General features: G+C 49.5%; 1 protein-coding gene across 1 annotated transcript in view; it reads left to right on the forward strand.

Moving 5' to 3' along the window:
- LOC130476417 (alpha-2-macroglobulin-like) overlaps nucleotides 1–18,361 on the forward strand; it is a 73,135-nt gene extending 54,774 nt beyond the window's left edge. Inside the window, exons 27-35 of the mRNA XM_056848354.1 lie at nucleotides 6,503–6,577; nucleotides 7,448–7,613; nucleotides 10,210–10,439; nucleotides 11,644–11,862; nucleotides 13,624–13,751; nucleotides 14,627–14,717; nucleotides 16,075–16,140; nucleotides 17,080–17,182; nucleotides 18,309–18,361. Of these exons, the coding sequence (XP_056704332.1) occupies nucleotides 6,503–6,577; nucleotides 7,448–7,613; nucleotides 10,210–10,439; nucleotides 11,644–11,862; nucleotides 13,624–13,751; nucleotides 14,627–14,717; nucleotides 16,075–16,140; nucleotides 17,080–17,182; nucleotides 18,309–18,361 (1,131 nt within the window). The remainder of the gene's footprint in view (nucleotides 1–6,502; nucleotides 6,578–7,447; nucleotides 7,614–10,209; nucleotides 10,440–11,643; nucleotides 11,863–13,623; nucleotides 13,752–14,626; nucleotides 14,718–16,074; nucleotides 16,141–17,079; nucleotides 17,183–18,308) is intronic.
- Nucleotides 18,362–25,455: the final 7,094 nt, after the last annotated feature.

The raw sequence follows: 25,455 nt of genomic DNA on the forward strand, positions 1-25,455 counted from the left end.
GGTACGGAGGGTGTGTGCCCAAGAGTCAATGTCGGCATCCCCCCCCTCCTCCAGATCACCAATTGGGGTGGCAGGACCGAAGTCCTGTCCGTACACTGCATAAAAGGGGCTGAAACCTGTGGATTGATGTACAGCATTATTGTAGGCATATTCTGCAAAAGGTAACAGTTCTACCCAGTCATCCTGGTGGTAGTTAACATAACAGCGCAAATAGCATTCAAGTACAGCATTGACACGTTCAGTCTGGCCATCCGTTTGGGGATGGTATGCACTAGACAATCCCTGTTCCACCCCCACTAACTTGAGAAAGGCTTTCCAAAACTTAGCAACGAAGCTACTTCCGCGGTCGCAGATTATCTTGCGCGGAAACGAATGTAGTCTAAAGACATGTGACACGAAGAGGCGGGCCAACTTCTGAGCAGAGGGGATCCCTGCGCATGGAACCAAATGTATTTGTTTAGAAAATAAGTCAGTGATAACCCATAATACAGTTTTTCCCCCACTGAGAGGGAGATCAGTCATAAAGTCCATAGCAATTACTTCCCAGGGTCGGCTGGGTATTTCAAGTGGTTGCAATAGTCCAGGGGGCTTGCCTTGAGATCGTTTGACTGCGGCGCAAACAGGACAGCTGCGAATAAACGAGTCAATATCAGAACGCATTCCCCCCCACCAAAATTGTCTGCGCAATAGGTGAAGAGTTTTCAGGAACCCAAAGTGTCCGGCTGTTTTTACTCCATGGGCTAAGTGTAAAACGTCTTTTCGGAGCTCTTTGGGCACATACAATTTTGAGTCTTTGTACCAAGAGCCCCCTTGTTCGATTACACTAGGGGGTAGGGTTTGGGCTGAGCGTTCCAGAAGGCATTGTTCTCGAAGGGACCTGAAGAAGGGTTCGGAGATGGGGATCCCCCCCTTGGTCATAGTGGTTTCAGGAGTTGTTACGGGGACTGGAGAGGGGGAAGTGCTTACGTGCGGTGGCGCGCAGGCTGCAGGCGGCTGGGTGATCGGTGGAGGAGCGAGAGTGCCGGCTGTTGTAAGTTTCCGGGCAGGCTGGGCAGTCGGCTGTGGGGCTGGCTGGGCAGCCGGCAGGGCTGGAGGAGCGGGTGAGACGGTTATTGTGTGCTGCCGCTGGGGCAGCGTTTGGGAACGAGTTTGTACAGCTAGTACAGGTAGGGCTTCCCTTTGCGCGGGGGTAAATAAAGAGTTTGTAGGTCGATCAAGTTTCGCCGGGTATTGTGGCAACCGGGAGAGAGCGTCTGCGAGAACGTTTTGTTTCCCCGGAACGTGTTTCAGGACGAAACGAAACTGAGCAAAGAATTCCGCCCAACGCTGTTGTTTTGCTGACAATTTATGAGACCCAGTGAGGGCAGCTAGATTTTTGTGATCGGTCCAAACTTCAAAGGGGACTTTAGACCCTTCCAGAAATTGTCGCCATAAAGTTAGTGCATGGTGAACGGCTGATGCCTCTTTCTCCCAAATGGGCCAGTTCAATTGGGAGTGCGCAAACGTCTTTGAGAAGTAAGCGCAAGGGTGAAGGAGACCATCCGGACCTCTTTGGAGGAGGGCCCTCCCCATAGCCACGTCGGAGGCATCGACTTGCACAATGAACATCTGATTTGGGTCTGGGTGCCGTAGTACGGGTTCTGAAGTGAAGAGGCGTTTGAGAGCGACAAAGGCGGCTTGGCATTGATCGGTCCACAATATCTTAGCGGAGGGTAAAGTAGTTGAGCTTTCTTTACCTTTGGTTTTCAGTAGGTCGGTGATGGGTAGCGCCACTCGGGCGAAGTTAGGGATGAACCCACGATAGAAATTTGCAAAACCCAGAAATTATTGCACTTGCTTGCGATTGGTGGGTGGAGTCCAATCGAGGACGGATTGGACTTTGGTAGGGTCCATGCTAAGGCCATGGTGGGAGATTATGTATCCTAAAAACGTTATTTTGCTTTGATGAAATTCACATTTGGCTAACTTTGCAAAGAGTTGGTGATTGCGCAGGCGCTGCAGAACTTCTCGGACCAGATTTACATGCTCGTCCATGGTTTTTGAATAAATAAGGATGTCATCCAGATAAACCACTACTCCGCGGTATAGCAAATCGTGGAGGATTTCGTTGATTAGTTGCATGAAGACCCCCGCGGGGCCCCTTTTAATCCGAAAGGCATCACGAGGAATTCAAACATTCCAAAACAGCTAGAGAAGGCAGTGAGGGTTTCGTCCCCCTCGCGGATACGAATTCGGTAGTAGGCTTCTACCAAGTCTAACTTGGAGAATATACGACCTTCCTGTAATTGTCCCAAAATATCTGATATTAGTGGTATAGGATAGGCGTTGGCTTGAGTAACTGCATTGAGTTTTCTGAAGTCAATGCATAGGCGAAGGTCGCCCTCCTTTTTTCGGACAAAAAACGCGGGTGCTGAGTTTGGGGCATTCGATGGGCGAATGAATCCTCTGGCAAGGTTTTTGTCTAAAAAGTCTCGTAGAACAGTGCGCTCGGAAGCGCTCATAGGGTAGATTTTATTTTTGGTCAGTGTGCAATCCTTGACTACTTCAATTGCACAGTCAGTGGCCCGGTGGGGGGGTAAGGCATCACATTCTTTAATGTTGAAGACATCCGCAAAGTCTCGATATGCATCAGGTAGGATCGGGGGTGTTGGGATCTCGGAGGCTAATGCTGAAGCGGGTGGATGTAGCAGCGCAACTCTCTGTCGATGCTGGTCGCATTTGGGGTTGGCAAAGGAGATAGTGTTCGTCTCCCAGTCGATACTGGGACAATGTCCTTTGATCCAGTTAATTCCCAGGACCACTTCGAACCGGATAGGGGCTATGGTGAAGTCTATCTGCTCCCAATGGGAGCCTATTCCCATTGCGACCCCTATGGTGCGGCGATCAACTGGACCCCCCTGGAAATGGCTCCCGTCCATTTGGGCAAATTGGACGGGGGCTGGTAAAGCCTCGGACTCTACTTTGAGTGCGGCAAACGTGGCTTCGTTTATGAGAGTGCGACTGCAACTGGAGTCAATAAGCGCCTTTACTGGTAGTTGGGGACCACCTTCATGGTGTTGTAATATTGCGTCCACATAAACGGTGGTTTCCACTTCCTTTATTTTAGTGGGAGCATTTGGCTTAGCAGGAGAATCTGCAGGGGAGACGCTCCACTCACCACAGACCGAAGCCGTTTTTTGACAAATCAAGGGGGGATTCCAGGTTCAAAGCTGAAGAATTCCATGGGTTCTCTTCGTCCGAAGAGGGAAAGATGTCCCCCAATGGGGCACTTGTAATCCGAGACCCGGCGGGGTCATCCATGGCAGGCAGGGTGGCTGAGTCTCCGGCGTGAAGTGCAGAGGGTGTGGGTCTTCCCGGTGCTGTGCTGCGGGTGGCCGCGGTGCCTCTGCGTAGGGGTCGTCCTCTGGCTCGAGTCATCGTGTTGGGACGAAAGATTTCAGGGCGGTATGGGCAGGCTGCTGCAAAGTGGCCCATTTCCCCGCAAGTGAGGCAGGCGCCCCTTTGAAACCGGGTTTCACGATCCTGGGGCGGACGTGTGGGTCTTCGAGGGACAGGAGGCGGCTGGCTTGCCCCTCTAGGCTGGGATTTTGGGGCGCTTTTCTCCTTGTGTTTTTGACGGACAAGGGAAATAAAGCGCCGGCGGCTTTCCACTTCCTCGGCCAATAGTATCCAGTCCTCAAGGGTTTCGGGGTCACCCCTCATGTACGACCAGTTTAGAATATCAGGGTGTAAGGCTTCCCTGAAGTGGTGAACAAGGGTGGCTTCGGGCCAGCCCACAATTTTACTTGCCAGTCTCTGAAACTCATCGGCAAACTCTCGAACAGGAGTAGAGCCCTGCCTTAATTGTAACAGTTCCGCTTTGGCTCGTTCTCCCAAAAAGGGATCCTCAAACCTCCTCCGTAGAGCAGTCATGAAATTGTTGAGGGAACGAATAGAGCGGGATCGGGTGTCGAACTGGAGAACCATCCAGTCGGCTGCTTTACCTGTCAAAAGGGAAGCTACATAGCGCACCCGGCTATCCTCTGTAGGGAAAAACTGTCCCTGTTCTCGCATATAACTGTCCACTTGATGCAAGAAACAGGGTAGGGTTTCGAGAGATCCATCGTACGTAGTTTTCAACTTGAGTTGTTTCCAAGGACCGGGCATCGGATGTCCCGGTAGCACGGGTGGGCCGGGTGGAGGTAAAACGGGACCTCCGGGGGGGGGTAGAGGTGGGGCAGGCACATTAGCGGGTGGCTGAATTGGCGCCCCCTGCCCCGGTATTGGAACGGGCTGTGCCTGGGCTAACAGGGCTTGTTGTAATTGTCTGTTGTCCTGGAGCATACATTCCATTAACTCTTGGAGCTGATCGACTCGACCGGAGAGCTCTCGATTCTGGGCTCGTAAGAGGTGAACATCTTCTCCTGGCCCCCCGGTACGATGAGGTTTACTTGTACGAAAACTCGTGGCCCATTGAGAACTGTCTCCATATAGATCCTCTTCCTCAGACTCACCGGAGTCTTGGCGTCGATCCGCAAGGCGGCGTGCGCGTTGGGTTGTGCGCGACGGGGCAAATACCGGGGAGAAAGACAGTCCCAACGGATGGTCGCTCCTCATAGTGCCTTTGGGGCGGCTGCCTGTCCGCGCCCGATCCGCAGCCAATTGTAACTCCTTGTCCCTTGCGGCTTGAGCCTCGGCTGCCGCCTGAGCCGCTTCTGCGGCTGCCTTATCAGCGAGGACCTTTTCGTTTTCAAGTCTCAGGGCTGCAGCTGCAGTAACATGGGGTAAAAGTTCCGTTTCCAGGATAGCAAGAATAGGATCTGATTCCCCGCCCAGCAATGGCTGTATACGAACAGCAATAGCAGGTGCATCGGGCCCAAACGTCGACGCCAAACGCTGGGCCAAGGTAGCTACCGGGGTATCCTTTGTACAATCCACAAAGAGGAGAGCTGTGTGAACAGCGATCCGTTTGGCTTCGGCTTGACAGTCGGCCGCATTGGGTACCAGGGAAAAACCTTCCGGTGCAGGCCCTGCCATGGCACCTATATCCAGGGTAACAGTACGCGTTAGAGCCGTAGACGGGAGAGTCTCCCGGGCAATAAGTTTGTCCAATAATCCGGTCAGTACTTGTAAGTCCTCGGTTGCTGATCGGGCATCATCCAGTAGTCGATCAAAATCCTGGAGGTCTAAACGGGTATTAGTATCCTCCGCGGTTAACATCCAGAGAGCCCTCCCTAGAGACTGCCACTGAGTTTGTACCAGGTCCCTCAAGCGGCAAACCTCTAGAGTAGTCCTAAAAAGTTCAGCGACCAAGTCCTGTAACAGGGTAGGATCCTCAAATATGGACTCCAGGGTTCCACAAGGCCGCAGGCACGGTTCACTCGGAGAGCAACCTCCTGGCTCCCACCCGAGTGGCAGGCGAGCCCTCCCGGGCTCCAACCTGACTAGGGGAACATTGAAGAGAGATAGCTGACATAATGTAAGCTCCTGACCCAAAGAACCAGAAATCACCACAGAGACACTTAGAATCCAAGCAGATGGCTTTTACTGGTCAAATAGGCAATACAGTGCTTATAGAGTAAGATGTCAGCTATGAGTGCCTTGCTAGCTAGTTGGCAATATAAAGCATGGTAACGGCGAGAGATTACAAAGCATAAACATCAGACACACTTTCCCAGGAGAGCGTTCCCAGGCTTAGGAATGTGGCGTCGTCCTTGAGATCAGGACGGTTCAGCCAGGAGACAGAAGCAACACTGGAACTGAGATAACGGCCTGACACGCACAGGCCCCAGGAAGCCGAAAAAAGGCTGGGGGAGGGGGGGAAGGGGGACTAGGATCCTCAGCTCCGCTGGCCGGATAAACGCCTTCCGGGGGCTGGATCCGGCCTGCGGGCCACATGTTTGACACCCCTGCCTTAGACGGCTCAAACTCTTAGTTTGAGTGGTAAAGGGCCGCAGCGACCCTTTACCACTCAAACTAAGAGTTTGAGCAGTCTAAGGCTCCTCGTAAGGCGGCACCTCCGGTTGTAAACCAGAAGTGCCCCGTCGGCCCCGCGTGTGCACGGTTACCCGCTGGCCCTCAGCTGGTCCACGGGCAGAGGGGCACATTACCGGGGGTTTTCCCGCCACCAGCGGGCACCGGGCAACCCTACCGACCTACCTCCCAGGGTGTCTGTTGTGGGGAGGGGAAGGGAAGGTGATCGTAAGACAGTTTGATTCTCCCTTAAGTGGTAGAGAACGTCAGCATATAAAAACCAACTCTTCTTCATCTAAATGAGAGACATGGTGTGTGTGTGTGGGTGTGTGTGTGTTTTCAACCCATCAGGACAGGAGTTTTGTGTATATAATCACGTCCGGCTGTTGAGCCTAGACAGGAGGCAGGATCAGTACGCTTTTTCCTGCTGTGCCTTTGTATCCATCATTTCCACCTGGGACGGGGCATCTGAAAGCTCCCTTGGGGAAACAGTTCCAGGAAAAGGACGAGGGACCTCTGAACTGACAACTTCCTGCCTTGTTTCCCACAGGGTGGCGTGGATGATGAGGTCACAATGTCTGCTTACATCACCATCGCCCTGCTGGAGATCCCCCTGCCTGTCTCCGTAAGTACTCCTCTTCCCCCTCCTTCAATCCACGGAGGGCACTCTTGGAGGGGGGGCGTGAACACATGTGCACCATCGCCCTTCAGTTTCGGCACTGCCTGTGATTATTTTCCAGAAGAGGCCTGTATTTCTGGCCACCTCCGTTCTACATTCGAGAAGCAACAGTTCTTATAACTGATTTATAAAAATCGAATTGTATTTACGTATAATAAACAGTTACGCATAGGGTTGCCATCCTCCAGGTACTAGCTGGAGATCTCCAGCCGACAGATCAGTTCACCTGGAGAAAAAGGCCGCTTTGGCCCTTGGACTCTCTGGCATTGAAGCCCCTCCCCAAACCCCGCCCACCTCAGGCTCCACCCCAACAACCTCCCACTGGTGGTGAAGAGGGACCTGGCAACCCTACCGCTAGTACAATCGATCTCCAGCCGATAGAGATTAGTTCACCTGGAGAAAATTGCCGCTTTGGCAATCTCCAAACCCCACCTCTGACCACCCCCCAAAATCTCCACGTATTTGAACACATAAACACATGAAGGTGCCTTATACTGAATCAGACCTTTGGTCCATCAAAGTCAATATTGTCTTCTCTGACCGGCAGCGGCTCTCCAGGGTCTCAGGCAGGGGTCTTTCACATCACCTATTTGCCTGGTCCCTTTAACTGGAGATGCTGGGGATTGAACCTGGGACCTTCCGCATGCCAAGCAGATGCTCTACCACTGAGCCACAGCCCCTCCCCATTTCCCAACCCAAAGTTGGTAACCCTACACACAGTGGTACCAGGTTGTTTTGGCTGCGGGCATCCCACCACGCTTTCAGAAATGGAACAGATTGCTTCAACTGTGCTTCTTTGTTGTTCTCTCTCTCCAGCACCCCCTGGTGCGTAATGCTCTGTTCTGCCTGGAGACCGCGGCGAAGGAGACAGAGGTCCATGTCTACACCCAGGCTCTGTTGGCTTATGCCTTTGCCTTGGCAGGGAAGGAGGAGGAGAGGAAAGAGATATTGACCTCCCTCGAGGAGAAGGCTGTAAAAGAAGGTGAGGAGAGAAGCTCCAGAAAGGAGACAACGTTTCAAGAGCGACTCACATGCCCACCCCTCTCTCTGTTTCCTGACCAAGGAAGATGTATGTCTGTCAGGCCTTTCAGTACTTCTCCTGTAACCACACGACACTTCCACACAACACTCTGCTGGGTTTGAGTAGGAAGGCATAAGGCACAATGGATAAAAATGTATCCTAGTTGGATGGAACTAATCTCCTATACCCCTTCTGGGTGGCCCGACCTCATTGGATCTGGGAAGCTAAACAGGGCTGACCCTGGTTAGTACTTGTATGGGAGACCACCAGAGAAGTCCGGGGTTGATACGCAAAGGCAGGCAATGGTGAAGCACCTATGAAGGTCTCTTGCCTTGAAAACCCCATGAGGAGTTGCTGTATGTCAGCTGCAACTTTCCACCACCACCAATAACCTGTAGCTGGTGTCATCTAGCACGTAACAGAGAGAAGAAGAAGAGTTGGTTTTTATACCCCAATTTTCTCTACTTTTAAGAGGTCTCAAAGTGGCTTACAATCACCTTCCCCTCCCCACAACAGACACCTTGTGAGGTAGGTGGGGCTGAGAGAATTCGGAGAGCCGTGACTAGCCCAAGGTCACCCAGCAGGCTTCATGAGGAATGGGGAATCAAACTCGGTTCTCCTGATTAGAGTCCGCTGCTCTTAACTGCTACACCACACTGGCCCTCAGAGGTGGCCAGAGAGGCAATATCAACCACTGGCTCAGGTTGACACCTGTCTGCCAGTTGAAGGATGAAATGTTTGATGAACTGTTCACCTGTGCATATGTTCGATCATGCCCTCTCCCGAGAGAGAGAGAGAGACAGACAGACAGACAGACAGACAGAAAGACAGAGAGAGCGCAACACAGGACTCCTTTTCCCACCAGCCACCTCCTGGTTGGCACTTTCTTTAAGTGCACAAAACATTAGCCCTTCACAGTAGGGCTATTGGCGAAAAAAAATCATGAAAATTTGGGTTCAGGTTTATTGGCCATTTTTTCCCCGGGAAAACCTGAATGCCAAATTTCCTTTACCGGTAAAGATAGGAATTTGGCTTCAAATTCGGGTTTCCCAAAAAATCCGGCCATTTAAACCCATTTAACCCATTTCACGGCTTTTTGCGGCTCCTGTGGGGCATTTTTGCAGGTAGAGCTCCCAGATTTTCAGGGGAGCTGGAAGGGACTCTCATTCCAATAACCCCCAAGTTTGGTGAAGATTGGGTGAGGGATTCCGAAGTTATGGGGTCTGGAAGAGGTCGCCCCCCTTCCTCCATTAAAACCAATGCAAACACTGCATTGGTTTTAATGGAAGGGGGGCGATCTCGTCCAGACCCCATAACTTTGGAACCCCTCACCCAATCTTCACCAAACCTGGGGGTTCTTGCAAGGAGAGTCCCTTCCAGTTACCCTGAAAATTTGGGAGCTCTACCTGCAAAAATGCCCCCCCAGGAGCCTTGCAAACAAAAAAGCCCATTGTGCAGATACATGTGAGAATTCTAATTGTCTGTGACCCAGTTCTCAGGATACGGGAGGAAACCACCTGATTGGATTTTTCTCACGTATTCATACAATGGGCTTTTTTGTTTGCAACACTTACGTGAAGTCCAGATTAGCAGGTTAGACCTGCTCTGGTTAGACCTCACCTAGAGTATTTTGTTCAGTTTTGGGCACCACAATTTAAGAAAGATGTAGATAAGCTGGAACATGTCCAGAGGAGGGCAACCAAGATGGTGAGGGGTCTAGAGACCAGGTCCTATGAGGAAAGGCTGAAGGAGCTGGGTATGTTTAGCCTGAAGAGGAGAAGTCTGAGAGGGGATATGAGAACCATCTTCAAATACTTGAAGGGCTGTCATAGAGAGGGTGGTGCCGAGTAGTTTTCTGTTGCCCCAGAAAGTCGGACCAGAACCAACAGGCTGAAACTAAATCAAAAGTGTTTCCGTCTAGACAATGGAAGAATTTTCTAACAGTGAGAGCGGTTCCTCAGTGGAACAGGCTTCCTCAGGAGGTGGTGGGTCTCCTTCCCTGGAGGTTTTTAAGAAGAGGTTAGATTACCATCTGTCAGCAATGCTGATTCTGTGACCTTAGGCAGATCATGAGAGGGAGGGCATCTTGGCCATCTTCTGGGTATGGAATAGGGGTCACTGGGGGTGTGGGGGGGAGGTAGTTTGGAACTTCCTGCATTGTGCAGGGGGTGGACTAGATGACCCTGGTGGTCCCTTTATGATTCTATGAACAGGAACCAAACCAACCTTTAACGGTTTTAAAGAGGCATCAAAAAAGGAATTAAACAGGAATTTAAGCAGTTATGAGCAATAACAGCTTACAAATGTAGAAAAATAAGGGAGCCATGGTAAATTTTAAAAATAAAAAATAAAAAAGGGGAGAAATTGCTAGATTTAAGGAATATCTGAGATTGTTGATAATGCAGAAGAGAAAGTAAAATAAATGGAAGCATATGCACAGGAAATCTGGGCAATGCAGCAGTTTTGAGAAAGATCCTCTTTAAGCCTCACATCGAACTTGCCTGTAGTTGTACCCGGATTCTCTGCCGAGTGCCAATAACACCTTCTGTCTTTGAAGAGGATGGCTCCATTCACTGGCAGAGGCCTGGCAGACAACAGGAGGAGGCCAGCCTGCCGTTCTACCAGCCCCGCGCTCCTTCGGCAGAGGTGGAGATGACCTCTTATGTCCTCCTTGCGTACCTCACCGAACACCCGGCACCGTCCCAGGAGGCTCTGACGAAGGCATCCGGGATTGTCAAATGGCTCAGCAAGCAGCAGAATCCCACTGGCGGTTTCTCTTCCACCCAGGTAAGCAGTTTCCCACCAAGAGGATGGCAGGGTTGTCTTCCCCCCCCCCTCCAAGTTCGTCTTCCTTCTTCTGTGCTGTCCACATTGGGGCTCACAAAGCAAGAAAAAGAAGAGGAGGAGTAGGAGTTGGTTTTTATATGCAACTTTCTCTACCACTTAAGGAAGACTCAAACCGGCTTACAATCACCTTCCCTTTCCCTCCCCACAACAGACACCCTGTGAGGTAGGTCGGGCTGAGAGAGCTGTGACTAGCTTCATTTAGGGAAGCGGGGAAATAAATCCAGTTCACCCGATTAGCGTCCACCACTCATGTGGAGGAGTGGGGAATCAAAACTGGTTCTCCAGATCAGACTCCACTGCTTCAAACCACTGCTCTTATCCACTACACCACGCTGGCTCTCATGCTGTATGATGGGAAGTGTATCAAACCAGCTTACAATCACCTTCCCTTCTCCTCCCCACAAACAGACACCCTGTAAGGTAAGTGGGGCTGAGAGAGCTGTGACTTGACCAAGGTCACTCCAGCTTCGAGTCCACCACTCATGTGGGCAGTAAAACTGCTGGTGCAGTTCCTGAAATAAAGCTAAAATTTTCCCACAGAAATATAAACCAGAAGCTAAGATAAATGTAGAACAGTGTGGTGTAGTGGTTAAGAATGGTGGTTTAGAGTGGTGGAGTCTGATCTGGAGAACCGGGTTTGATTCTCCACTCCTCCACATGAGCGGTGGATGCCAATCTGGTGAAATGGACTTGTTTTCCCACTACTACACATGAAGCCAGCTGGGCTAGTCACACTCTCTCAGCCCCACCCACCTCCCAGGGTGTCTGTTGTGGGGAGGGGAAGGAAAGGTGACTGTAAGCTGGTTTGATTCTCCCTTAAATGGGAGAGAAAGACCGCATATAAAAACCAGCTCCTCCTCCTCCTCTTCTTCTAAAATTCAAGTCTTTTTTACATTCGAATTCCTCCCCAGTGGGGACCCAAAGGCAATTACAACACTGCTCTCCCCTCTGTCATTTTATCCTCACAACAACCCTGTGAGGTAGGATAGGCTGAGAGAGTGAGAGAGAGACTGTCCTAAGGTCACCAGCGAGCTTCCGTGGTGGAGTGGGGATTTGAACCAGGGGTCTCCCAAACACTCTAACCATAATACCAAATTGGCTCTTGCCCCTGGAAAAGTCTCACTCGTCTCCGTGCCTGTTGCAGGACACTGTGGTCGCCCTGCAGGCCCTCGCTCTGTACGGGGCTTCCACCTACTCCAAGAGCGGAGCCCACGCAGAGGTGAAACTGCTCTCCGGGAACGATGTTCAGCACCACTTCCAGGTGGACAGCGCCAACCGCCTGCTTCTGCAGTGTGGACCTGTGACCGGCGTACCAGGAGAGTACAGCACAGAAGTGACTGGGGAAGGGTGCGTTCATGTGCAGGTGAGTGTCGCAGAGGTGCCTGGGAAAGTGCCAGGGGGTAGAAAGAGCCCACCTGCTGGAGGGTGAGAGATTCAAAACAGACAAAAGGAAGTATTTCTTCACACAGCGCCTAGTTAAATGGTGGAACTCCCTGCCCCAGGATGTGGTGATGGCTGCCAACTTGGAAGGCTTGAAGAGGGGAGTGGAGGAGAGAGCTATCCATGGCTACTAGTCAAAATGGCTACTAGTCATGATGCATACCTATTCTCTCCAGGATCAGAGGAGCATGCCTGTTATATTAGGTGCTGTGGAGCCCAGGCAAGATAAATGCTACTGCAGTCATCTTGCTTGGGGGCTTCCTAGAGGCACCTGGTTGGCCACTGTGGGAACAGACTGCTGGACTTGATGGGCCTTGGTCTGATCCAGCATGGCCTTTCTTATATTCTTATGATGCATACCTATTCCCTCTAGGATCAGAGGAGCATGCCCATTATATTAGGTGCTGTGGAATGCAGGCAGGATAAATGCTGCTGCAGTCGTCTTGCTTTTGGGCTTCCTGGAGGCACCTGGTTGGCCACTGTGTGAACAGACTGCTGGACTGGATGGGCCTCGGTCTGATCCAGCAGGGCTGTTCTTATGTTCTTATGATGCATACCTTTTCTCTCCAGGATCATATGAGCATGCCTATTATCTTAGATGCTGTGGAACACAGGCAGGATAATGCTACTGCAGTCGTCTTGTTTGTGGGCTTCCCTTAGGCACCTGGTTGGCCGTTGTGTGAACAGACTGCTGAACTTGATGGGGCTGGGTCTGATCCAGCAGGGCTGCTCTTATGTTCTTAAAGTCCCCCCCAGAGATGGTGGGATGAAGAGATGAAGGAGCACAAGGCGAGAGACAGAACGAAGAATGTGGGAGAGGAAAGAGAAGGAGGCCAGGGACCGGCTACTCCTTTACCTTGCTGGGAAAGTTCCTCTGGGCCTGGAAGGCCCACTTGTGGCCACGTACAAGCTGTCCCTGCTGGTCTGTTGCTGCTCTAGGGCTGTGTTAGTGTCCCCATCAGCTTCAGAGCAGGTCAGAGCAGGAGGAGACTGGAGAATAAGAAAGTGGAGTAAGGAAAGTCTACGGACCCAGAGACTATGCCTTGAACCGAATGACAAGGACCAACGTATAGATATGCCTCACAGAGGAGGGCGCCGAGTTGTTTTCGGTTGCCCCAGAAGGTTTGACCAGAACCAACGGGTTGAAATTAAATCAAAAGAGTTTCCATCTAGACATTTGGAAGTATTTCCTAACAGTTAGAGCGGTTCCTCAGTGGAACAGGCTTCCTCGGGAGGTGGTGGGCTCTCCTTCCCTGGAGGTTTTGAAGCGGAGGCTAGATGGCCATCTATCAGCCATGCTGATTCTATGACCTTAGGCAGATGATGAGAGGGAGGGCATCTTGGCCATCTTCTGGGCATGGAGTAAGGGGTCACTGGGGTGTGTGTGTGTGGGAGGTAGTTGTGAATTTCCTGCATTGTGCAGGGGGTTGGACTAGATGACCCTGGTGGACCCTTCCAACTCTATGATTCTATGAATAGTCTCATAACACTTTATAGTAGAAGAGAGTCACCTTGGTTGCCCAGCCTTGGCAGAACATAGACCCCAGCCTCAAAAGCCCCCTCGCAGCGCAGAGGGTGAAAGACAAGTCAGCTCACAACACCATGGGGTTTGCAAAGGTTGGTTTGTGTCGAGTGTGCAGACGCCACCTTGGAGACCCGCATCACAGGGCCGTTTCCTTTCCAGACCACCTTGAAATACAACGTGCACCCCCTCCATGAGGGAGAACCTTTCACACTGGAGGTGCACACAGTTCCTGAGAACTGCGAGGGCCCCAAAGCCGACAAGGTCTTTGACGTGGCTATAAATGTCAGGTAACTGCATCTGAGGCTACGCCTGAGAGGGTCTCTTTCTTTAATCTATCTATTTATTAAATTTATATCCCGCCCTTTTTGGTTTTTATATGCCCACTTTCTCTATCACTTAAGGGAGAATCAAACTGGGTTATAATCACCTTCCCCTCCCCACAACAGACACCCTGTGAGGTAGGTGAGGCTGAGAGTGTGTGACTGGCCCAAGGTCACCCAGCTGGCATCGTGTGGAGGAGCCGAGAAACCAACCTGGTTCACCAGATTAGCCTCCGCCACTCATGTGGAGGAGTGTGGAATCAAACCTAGTTCTTCAGATTAGAGCCCACTGCTCCAAACCACCCCTCTTAACCAATACACCACGCTGGCTCACACACACGGCAGTCTAGCATCCAGGCCAATTCAGGTTGGCAAAGCACAGAATTAGAATTGGTTTTGATACACTGCTTTTCTCTACCTTTAAGGAGTCTCAAACCGGCTTACAATCACCTTCCCTTCCCCTCTCCACAACAGACACCCTGTGAGGTAGGTGGGGCTGAGTGTGACTAGCCCAAGGTCACCCAGCCCGGTTCACCAGATTAGCGTCCGTCGCTCATGGGGAGGACTGGGGAATCGAGCCCGGTTCTCCAGATTAGGGTCCACTGCTCCAAACCACCGCTCTTAATCACTACACCACACAACCAGTCCGCTAGTAGAGTTTAGCTGACAGAGATTTGCCCGTAGCAACACCTCCACAAACCCTCATCTTCAAGCAAGGACTGGAAAGCATTTCTCTCTGTCTGTCACGATGCAAACAGGACTTGTTGGTCAGGCAGGGATGAAGGGCGTCGGCTTTTGTGTTCAGAGATTTGAAATGGCTTCTTTTCCTCTTTGTCTCTCAGTTACACTGGCAAGCGCCCAGCCTCTAACATGGCGATTGTCGACGTGAAGTTGCCGTCGGGATTCATTCCAGTTAAATCATCAGTGAAAAAGGTACGTTGACAGTCCCCATTTCTCCTGTGAATGAGGGCGTAAGGACATCCTTGCCTCCTGGATTAGACCAGAAGTCCATCTAGTTCAGTGTTTGGTTAGCAGCAACAGCAAAGGGGGGGGGGTAACGCCGGAAGGTTTGACTCCATGAATGCATGAAGCTGCCTGATACTGAATCAGAGCCTTGGCTCCTGAAGGTCAGCGTTGCCTACTCAGGCGGGCAGCAGCTCTCCAGAATTTCCAGTTCTTTCACCTCACCTGCTACCTGCAAGTGGAGTAGAAAAATGATGGGTACTCCCTGCCTGCCTGACATTCAGCAGCAATACATCCAAGTTCGGAGATTCCCTTCAGTATCATGAATATAGAAATGAGGGAGAAGAAGAAGAGTTGATTTTTATATGCCGACTTTCTTCTACCACTTAAGGAAGAATCAAACCGGCTTACAATCACCTTCCCGTCCAATCCCCACAACAGACACCCTATGAGGTAGGCAGGGCTGAGAGAGCTCTTAAGAGAACTGTGACTAAGCCAACGTCACCCAGGCAGGCTTCATGTGGAGCAATGGGAACCAAGCCCAGTTCTTCAGATTAAAGTCACCCAGCAGGCTTCATGGGGAGGAGTGGGGAAACCAACCCGGTTCTCCAGATTAGAGTCCACTGCTCATGTGGAGGAGCGGGGGATCAAACCCAGTTCTCCAGATTAGAGTCCACCGCTCTTAAACCACTACACCACACTGGCCCTACGTTTCATAGGGTTGCTTTGCTGAAATCTTGCAGCAAAGTCTACTGGGATCTTGGTCTGCATTCTGAATTTTAACTTGATTTCTTTGCTTATGCAAACATCACTCGTACAGATTTTGGGGTTTTATCCTCCCCTTTTTTATTTTGTATGTCTTTGCAGAGACTCTGATCTTGTCAGATCTTGGAAGCTAAGCAGGGTCAGCCCTGGTTAGTATGCAGAGGCAAACCACCTCTGAATATCTCTTGTCTTGAAAACCCTATGTGGTCATCATAAGTCAGCACAATTTTTTATTTTTGCAGAAATATCTCCCCAGTCCTGGGTGGACACACTGTGTAGATTTTTTGATCTATGTAGTAGGACCAACATGGCAACAAAACCCTCCATTAATTTGTTTGATTTTTTAAAAAGTCAGCTAAGCAACTAGCGATCTGCACATGTTGTGGCAAAGAGTAGCATCCGCTAACCTTCTAGTTCATTTGTCAGGGCCATCAGACAAGCTCTTCTTTCCCTCACCTCGAAGAACACTTCCGTTCCATGAGGTTTCAGATGACTAAGGAACCAGCAGCCTTATAGCATTGCTTCTTAATAATGCGGCACTCTCCCTTTTCCGCCCCTCCAGCTAGAAGGGCGTCAGGTCAAGCGGACAGAAGTGAGCCCCGATCATGTCCTGCTTTATTTGGAACAGGTGAGTGGGTAGGCAGGGCCTAGGGAGAGGCCCAGCGAATCATTCCTTGGGTCACAGTGCGGAGAGGCGGGACCCCCTCGTCTCCCCGGAGCTTGGAAATCGTGTGTTGGTGGAACAGCAATACTGTGTGCTCCTCTGGCTGTTGTCTGGTTGGCGATGGAGGATACTTGAGTGGCTTTCTGTTTCTCAGTGGGCTGTGAAAGTTGGCATTCTTCCTCTGCCCTGGGTACAAATGAGTGTGCGAACACACACAGGTGTGCATCCATTCTAGCATCTGGAGACCAAGTCCTATGAGGAAAGGTTGAAGGAGCTGGGTATGTTTAGCCTGGAGAGGAGACGACTGAGAGGTGATAAGATAACCATCTTCAAGAACTTGAAGGGCTGTCTTAAAGAGGATGGTGCTGAGTTGTTTTTTGTTGCCCCAGAAGGTTGAGACCAGAACCAATGGGTTGATATTAAATCAAAAGAGTTTCCAGCTAAACATTAGGAATAACTTTCCGTTAGAGTGGTTCCTCAGTGGGACAGGCTTCCTCGGGAGGTGGTGAGCTCTCTTTCCCTGTAGGTTTTTAAGCAGAGGCTAGATGGCCATCGGTCAGCAATGCTGATTCCATAACCTTAGGCAGATCATGAGAGGGAGGGCATCTTGGCCATCCCCTGGGCATAGAGTAGGGGTCATTGGGGATTTAGTGGAGAGGTAGTTGTGAATTTCCTGCAATGTGCAGGAGGTTGGACTCGATGACTCTCGTGCAGAGGAAGAATGCAAATCCTCCATCACCCTATGAAGCAAGACAGCCACTGCTTAGAAGTAGCAGAGAGGGAACTGCCCAGTCTCTCACCACAGGCCTGACCAGTATGTGCTCTTGGGAGGGTTTGCTGGGGAGGAGAAGGAGCTCCGTGTTGGCCGGATCAGGCCTAAAGCAAGCTTGACTGCTCCCTCAGGTGACCAATGTGACTCAGAGCTACTCCTTCACGGTGGAGCAGGACGTGGCTGTCCAGGACCTGAAGCCAGCCTTGGTGAAAGTCTACGATTACTACGAAACAGGTGAGAAAAGACACAAGCCTCGCAACCTGATTGTATGAATTGTATTGTCTGTAAACCAAGCAGCTTACAATTAAAGCCCATTAAAAAATAAATGTATGTAAATTGTCCTCAAACAAATCCTTATAAACAATAGACTGTGGAACATTTTAGGCATAGAAATACAGGAACTTAGAAGTCATGCAAGTAGTAGATGTTCTCCCTTGAGTTGGGAGCCTTGGCCAAACAGACAAATATAGCACTACACTTTATGTGTCTAACTGCAGCACAACAGCACAGCGTATACATGCTTGCCAGGCTCAGTGCACTACCCTCTGCTGTGTTATACAGAAGATTTAATAAAATCTCATTTGCTGGCAGAGTTTGCCCTTGTGGGAATGGTGAAATTGAATCCCTCATGCATGTCCATTTTAATCACTGCTTTTATGCTTGTATAAAAGGTAAAGGTCCCCTGTGCAAGCACCGGGTCATTCCTGACCCATGGGGTGACATCACATCCCAACGTTTTCTAGGCAGACTTTGTTTATGGGATGGCTTGCCATTGCTTTCTCCATTCGTCCACACTTGACCCCCAGCAAGCTGGGTCATTTTACCAACCTTGGAAGGATTGAAGGTTGAGTCGACCTTGAGCCGGCTTCTTGAAACCGACTTCCATTGGGATCAAACTCAGGTCGTGAGCAGAGCTTGGACTGCAGTACTGCAGCTTACCACCCTGCGCCACAGGGCTCCTATTTTTTTTTATGCTTGTAGCTGATCTCAATTCATTGACCTGCTGTTTGTAAACAGGGAATGGCTCTCTGATGAAATCAGGACATTCTGTCTTATGTCCACACAAATCCCAAAAATAATTGAGTCAGTTGCAAGGTTCTTACAGTTAGCAATCGAGTATCGTGAATGGGGCGTAGCTTCCCTTAATGGCTGATTTGGGGCGGCTTTAAATTTATGTATTTGTTTGTACTCTGATTTATCCTTATGTATGTTCTTCCTTTTTATATGCCAATAAAGGCTTGCGTTGTGTATTGTGTTGTTGTTGACTATGGAACGATTGGCATCTATGCAGAAAGTTGGAGGGAGCAGTTTGCAATACTCCACTGCCCTGCGGTGACTATCATTTTCTTATTTTCTCCAGATGAATTTGCTGTGGAGGAGTACAGCGCCCCCTGCGGTACAGGTAGAGTATGAACACAGGCTGTCCCTTGCAAGATATCCCAACTGTGCTCTTTGCTTAAATTTCTTGTCCCTAATTTTAATTCCTTCCTATGGACATTACTCGGCCAAGCTCTGGGACGGCCTTGTTTCCTGAGAGTAATCTTCCACCTAAAGATAGATCAGAACATTTTTTTAAGCATACTGGCCACTGTATCCTAGAGAAGGAGAGTTGGTTTTTATACCCCGATTCTCTCTAGCTTTAAGGAGAATCAAACCGGCTTACAATCGCCTTCCCTTCCTCTCCCCACAACAGACAAAGTTGGGGGGGTGGACCTTTGAGATTTTTCTCCTTCACACACCAAACTGTTTGGGGCTGAATGGTTGGCAAAAGATGTTTCTATGCCGCAGGTGAGACTAACAAAGAGTGAGTGAGGAATGAAGAAGTCCGAGGATCATCCCTTCTGGTTCCTGCTTGAATTTTCCTTCCATTGGACGACGGGGGGTGTTGAAACAGCAGACTGAAGAGGAAAAGCCCTTTCCTAGTGGCCTTTTGGCTGCCCACCCTGCGGACTTCACCATTTTATAAACTGACAGTTGTATGCCTTGGCCAGTTGGAGCTTTACCCAGATGAACCACCTGAATGGCTGTGGGTAAAGCAGAATGAATATCTGAAAAGGGCTTGTACAAACCACGCTGGCCGTGCCTCTTAAGACAATGCACCCTTTCTCGTTTTGGGGGCAGAATATCTGCAGTCTCCCTTTATTGGATGAAATAAAAGATATTTCTTATTGCACACCTGTGGCTCAAATGTCTTTCTAAATAATACTGATGTTGGGAAACACTGTCCATGGCATTTTGTTTCGTTTTCTGGCCAAAATTCAATGCAGAATTTGAGCTAAATCTTACGGTGAAGTCCCTCGTTTTAGGCTGCGGTCAAAGAGCTGTAAAGCTCTGTCTGTGTGCTTGTGTCAGTATGTGTATTTTCAATGAAGAAGCTGGGGTGGGAGGACTTTGAGCCTGGAAATTACACAGGTAGAGTGGGGGGGGGGAATCTGTGGAGAGAAAGGGGGAAAGCACCAGCCAGAGAAAGACCTCCCTCCCATCAGCCGCTTCGCCATTTGAACCCCTTCCCCCACTTTAAAACTTTTCCAACAGACCCCCACTCTAAGAGAAAGGCTCTCTGCTGTGATGCCAATTTCAGCTCTTAGGCATACTTAAATATGTTGAAATGTGTACCAAATGCTCAGATTGTGGCTAGAATGTCTTAATGCTGCTGCCTTCATTACACAGACTAAGTCTATTACATAAGTGGCTTTTCTGCATTGTCATTTTTCTCCCTTCTACGGAGAGGATGGGCTGTGGCTCAGTGGCAGAGCATCTGCTGGGCATGCAGAAGGTCCCAGGTTCAATCCCCGGAATCTCCAGTTAAAGGGACAGGGCAAGTAAGTGATGTGAAAGTTCTCCGCTCGAGACCCTGAAGAGCCGCTGCCGGTCTAAGTAGACAATACTGACATTGATGGACCAAGGGTCTGATTCAGTAGAAGGCAGCTTCATGTGTTCATCTTCTGGACCTGGAATAGGAGGTCACTGGGGGGTTTTGGGGGGGAGGCAGTTGTGAATTTCCTGCATTGTGCAGGTTGGACTAGATGACCCTGGTGGTCCTAAAAAACCCGTTATCCCGATAGGTCAGATCAAAGGAAAATGCACTGGAGATCAGGAAGTAGTTTTACAGCTATGCTGTTTGTGTGTGTTAAGTGCCGTCAAGTCGCTTCCGACTTATGGTGACTCTATGAATGGAAGTCCTCCAAAATGTCCTATCTTTGACAGCCTTGTTCAGATCTTGCAAATTGAAGGCTGTGGCTTCCTTTATTGAGTCAATCCATCTCTTGTTGGGTCTTCCTCTTTTCCTGCTGTACCATGCCGTTTAATGGTACCAATTTAAACAATACAAGCTGGGATTAAATCTCTCCAGCAGAGACCCCAGAGAGTCACACTGCAGAAAGAATCACACTGCTGTTCTCTAAGCATCAAGCTTTATAGACTTCTAACAATAAGGATACTTTCTTGAATCACCTCACAAGCTGTTATTCTTAAACAAGTCTCTGTAAAACCATTGCAAACCAGTTCTTGAGCTGAGATGTGAAGTCCCCAAGATAACAAGCTAGCTAGCAATGTTGCAAACTCAGGAATGTTTGTGTGCTTATGCAAACTGAGTGAATTTGAAAGCAAGAGAAGACAGAGGGGGGTTCTTGACATGCATTTATCTACATGGGTGTCACGTCAAAAAGGGGAATTCCTGCACCTGTTCATGTACACAGGCAGTTAATAGTGCACCCTTGAAGCCTCCCCCCCCCCAGCACTACTAGGGGAGGAGCATATACCATACCCAGCAGCCCACTAACAGCCACCCCTCCTCCGGAGACAGTCCTGCCGCCGCCTCCAGCAAGGAAACGCGCCCACCTCTTTCCCTCCCCGGCCCTACTAAGGACGACAACTCTTAACACCAAGGCCTGCAACAAACCAAGGTGCCAACTTTGCCCTCATATAGATTCTAGGCACATCATCTCTGGACCCACCAATGTCAGCCATACTATCTCAGGTTCATACTCCTGCTCATCTTCTAATGTGATTTATGCCATCACATGCCAGCAATGCCCTTCCACAATCTACATTGTCTCTTAGACAAAGATTAAATGGACATAAGTCTGACATCAGAAACCACAATATTCAAAAACCAGTGGGAGACCATTTCAACCTTCCAGGACATTCTGTTGCAGATTTAAGAGTAGCAGTTCCCTTAGAAAGGAATTTCAAAGGGAGATAGGAAAGAGAAACTGCTGAATTACAGTTGATATTCAAACTAAAGTCAATGCATTTACCTGGGCTGAATAAAGACCTTGCATTCATGGCTCATTACCAATGCTGATTTCTCCACACCCATCTCTCCCCTGGACATCACAGACTCTTCTGCAGACCACACCTAATCCCATCACGCCTGCTGTTCACATTTACATACTGTTAACATTTACATACTAATGCTTGTCTGAATTCACTCTCCTCTCCTTAAAGACATATGGATTCACATTCTGTCATCAGAAACCACAATATTCAAAAACTAGTGGGAGAACATTTCAACCTTCCAGGACATTCTGTTGCAGATTTAAGAGTAGCAGTTCTCTTACAAAAGAATTTCAAAGGGAGATTGGAAAGAGAAACTGCTGAATTACTGTTGATATTCAAACTAAAGACAATGCATTTACCTGGGCTGAATAAAGACCTTGCATTCATGACTTATTACCAATGCTGATTTCTCCACACCCATCTCTCCCCTGGACATCACAGACTCTTCTGCATACCATACCTAATCCCATCACGCCTGCTATTCACATTTACATACTGTTAACATTTACATACTAATGCTTGTCTGAATTCACTCTCCTCTCCTTAAAGACATATGGATTCACATTCTAGCTGTATCCGAAGAAGTGAGCTGTGGCTCACGAAAGCTCATACCCTGCCAGGAAATATTTTTGTTAGTCTTTAAGGTGCTACTGGACTCTTGCCCTTTTCTACTACTGCAGACAGACTAACACGGCTACCCATTGTGAATTACCAGCTAATAGGTGTGATTGTTGCAAAATGCTCCCCTGGTCACTCTTCTACACAACAACAGCGACTCCGATTGCAAGTAAGATGCTGTGAAGTGCACGGCGTGGGTGGGGAGCCTCATCACCTGATAAGTCAGGTTTACAAAGGGCTATTTACGGAGACCTGCCACCGTCATCTCGGCATGCCGAAAATGCCAGCTCCGACCGACTTCTTAACAACAAAAATACGCATTAAAGAAATGGGGGGGGGGGGAAACCAGGAATGGAAGGAGTGGTCAAGCCAAAGCGCTGGCGATCACGGTGGGAGGTCAGAGGGCTCGGGAGCCAGGGCCGGCTGGAGGCGGCCGTAACTGCATTATGGAAGAGATGGAAAGGTTAATAGGCAACCAGCTGACATCGAAAGGGAACAATTAGAAAGGTTAAGGGGCTTAGTATTAGATTAATGGCTGCCTGGAGCTGAAATAAGCCCATTCCGCAGGGGGGGGGGGAGGAGGGAGATTAGTGATTGCCTGGTGCGGCCCACGGCAGTCTCTCTCGCCCTCTCTGGCCAAGGGGAGGCCTGCCTCTTCCTGTCTCCTGAAGTTTGGTTCACCATACTGCTTACAGCTAGGGTTGCCAACCTCCAGGTACTAAAAATCTAACACAGACAGCCATACAGTGACCAAAACTGTATATATAATCACACATTAGACCCACAACTGTATATATAATCACACATTAGACCCACAAAATTGCATACCAGCCAGTCAGTCAGTCAGTATTTTATTACGGTCAATTGACCAGTTCCATATAAAATTCAGAGATCCACAACATCACGCTTCCACCCACAAAATCACATACCGTAAATCAGTTCATATCAGAAAATCCCATCAAAATTCAAAAAAATATACTCTCTAAATGTAGGATCAATTGATTAATAGGATCAATTGCTTTATAGGGGGTTGGACTAGATGACCCTGGTGGTCCCTTCCAACGCTATGATTCCTATTCAGTCCAACTTCTATTATTCCTATTCAGTCCAACTAGGGGGTTGGACTAGATGACCCTGGTGGTCCCTTCCAACTCTATGATTCTATGATTCCTATTCAGTCCAACTTGTGATTAAGCCCGCGGATAAGGGGAGAGCGGCGGTGATACAAGATAAAAAAGGACTACACTCCCGTGGAATGAAAAACTGAACTGTTCCTTTTGAATACACCTATGTACTCCTATGGAAGGACAAGCTGGAGGGACCAGGACTATTAAGCAATTGATCCTACATTTGCTGTCACTGAATGCCTATCTGTGTTAGATCTTTTGTAACTTTTGTTTGAACGTATTTGTCATATTTTTGTAAGCCTCCAGGTACTAGCTGGAAGTCTCCTGCTATTACAACTGATCCCCAGCCGCCAGAGGTCCCTCCACCTCACCCAGTTTGTCCTTGAGTGGAGTGGAACCACACAAGTTTGCTAATTTAGAAAAAAAAAACCTGAAGCAGTTTGCCCAACCAACAAAGAACCAAGAGTTATGTATGTCCTTCCCCCATAGCAGCTTGGCAGGGGGGATAGTGTTGCCAGGTCCCCCTGGCTAGGAGTGGGGGATGGGGGGTAGGGTTGCCACATCCAGGTTGGGAAACTCCTGGGATTTGGGGATGGAACCTGGGGAGGACAGGGACCTCAACGGGGTATAATGCACACGGAGTCCACCCTCCAAAGCATCCTTTTTCTCCAGGGGAACTGATCTATGTAGCTTGGAGATGAGCAGTAATTTCAGAGGATCCCCAGGTCCCACCTGGAGGCTGGTATCCCTATGGGGGGAATCAGGACAATTCGGGGGGAGGGAGGATTAAACTCCACTCTCTTGGCCCATTGAGATTCCTAGGGTTGCCAGGTCCCTCTTCACCACCGGCAGGAGGTTTTTGGGGCGGAGCCTGAGAAGGGTGGGGTTTGGGGAGGGGCTTCAATGCCATAGAGTCCAATTTCTCCTGGTGAACTGATCTGTATCGGCTGGAGATCAGTTGTAATAGCGGGAGATCTAGGACCTGGTTGACAACCCTAGAGATCCCTTCCTCACATCAAATGGATCTCTTGCCACTTAATCCAGTTTGTCTTTGGGAGGTGGTAAGCTCTCCTTCCCTGGAGGTTTTTAAGAAGAGGTTAGATGACCATCTGTCAGCAATGCTGATTCTGTGACCTTAGGCAGATGATGAGAGGGAGGGCATCTTGGCCATCTTCTGGTCACTAGGGGTGTGGAGGGGGGAGGTAGTTGGGAATTTCCTGCATTGTGCAGGGGGTTGGACTTGATGGCCCTGGTGGTCCCTTCCAACACTATGATTCTATGATTCTATGTAGTGGATAGGGTTGCCAGGTCCCTCTTTGCCACCGGAGGGAGGTTTTTTGGGCAGAGCCTGAGGAGGGCGGGGTTTGAGGAGAGGAGGGACTACAATGCAATAGAGTCCAAAGGCCAAAGCGGCCATTTTCTCCAGGGGAACTGATCTCTATCAGCTAGAGATCAGTTGTAATAGCAGGAGATCTCCAGCCAACACCTGGAGGTTGGCAACCCTAGTGGCGGATAAGGTTGCCAGCTCCAGGTTGGGAAATACCTGGAAATTTGGGGGGTGGGGCCTGAGGAGGGCATGGTTTGGGGAGGGGAGGGACTTTAATGCCATAGAGTCCTACTGCCAAAGCGGCCATTTTTCTCCAGGGGAACTGATCTCTGTCGCCTAGAGATCAGTTGTAAGAGCAGGAGATCTCCTGCCGTCTCATCCAGTTTGTCCCTGAGGGTAGGGGAACCATCCTAAGAGCTCTTGGTATGCATGCCTAAAGGATTGGCCCCCTTCAGGATTGCCGGTTGGCCTGAAATCCACCTGCTCAGCCAGCTCCTGTTCTCCTTACACAAACACCTGATATGCAGAAACCAGCCCGGGAAGCGTTTCACGGCAGGGAGGGAAACACGATCCTCAGACGCTAATTTGCCGGAGACTTAGGGCGAAAACGCATGGTCGCTTTATCTTCCTTTAATCCCTGTTTCAGCCAGGGTTGCTCAATGAAAATGCATGATAGCCAAAGCGCAGGTGTTACTGTTTAAAAGCTCAACAGGTAGGGCTTCACTAAGGTCGCAGCTGTGACTGATTAAGCAGGTGATAAAGACAATAATGCAATTACAGAAAGCAAGAAAAATCTACTTCATTATTCAGGCCATAAGGGTAATAAGATTTAAACAAATAAATAAAGCGCAGTTCCTGTCTAAGTAAAATCTTTTGGACATTGTCGGCATCAAAATAATTCCCCTTGTAAACCCAAATGGCAAAAAATCTGATGTCATTCTCATTATGTTTTTGGTCAACAAAATGAAAAGTTAGAGGGGCCTCTACCACTTAAGGGAGACTCAAACCGGCTTACAATCACCTTCCCTTCCCCTCCCCACAATAGACACCCTGTGAGGTAGGTGGGGCTGAGACAGCTCTTAACAGAACTGTGACTAGCCCAAGGTCACCCAGCTGGCTTCATGTGTAGGAGTGGGGGAACCAACCCGGTTCAC

Source organism: Euleptes europaea, chromosome 4, assembly GCF_029931775.1.
Source record: "Euleptes europaea isolate rEulEur1 chromosome 4, rEulEur1.hap1, whole genome shotgun sequence".
In the NCBI taxonomy this organism is placed as follows: Eukaryota; Metazoa; Chordata; class Lepidosauria; order Squamata; family Sphaerodactylidae; genus Euleptes; species Euleptes europaea.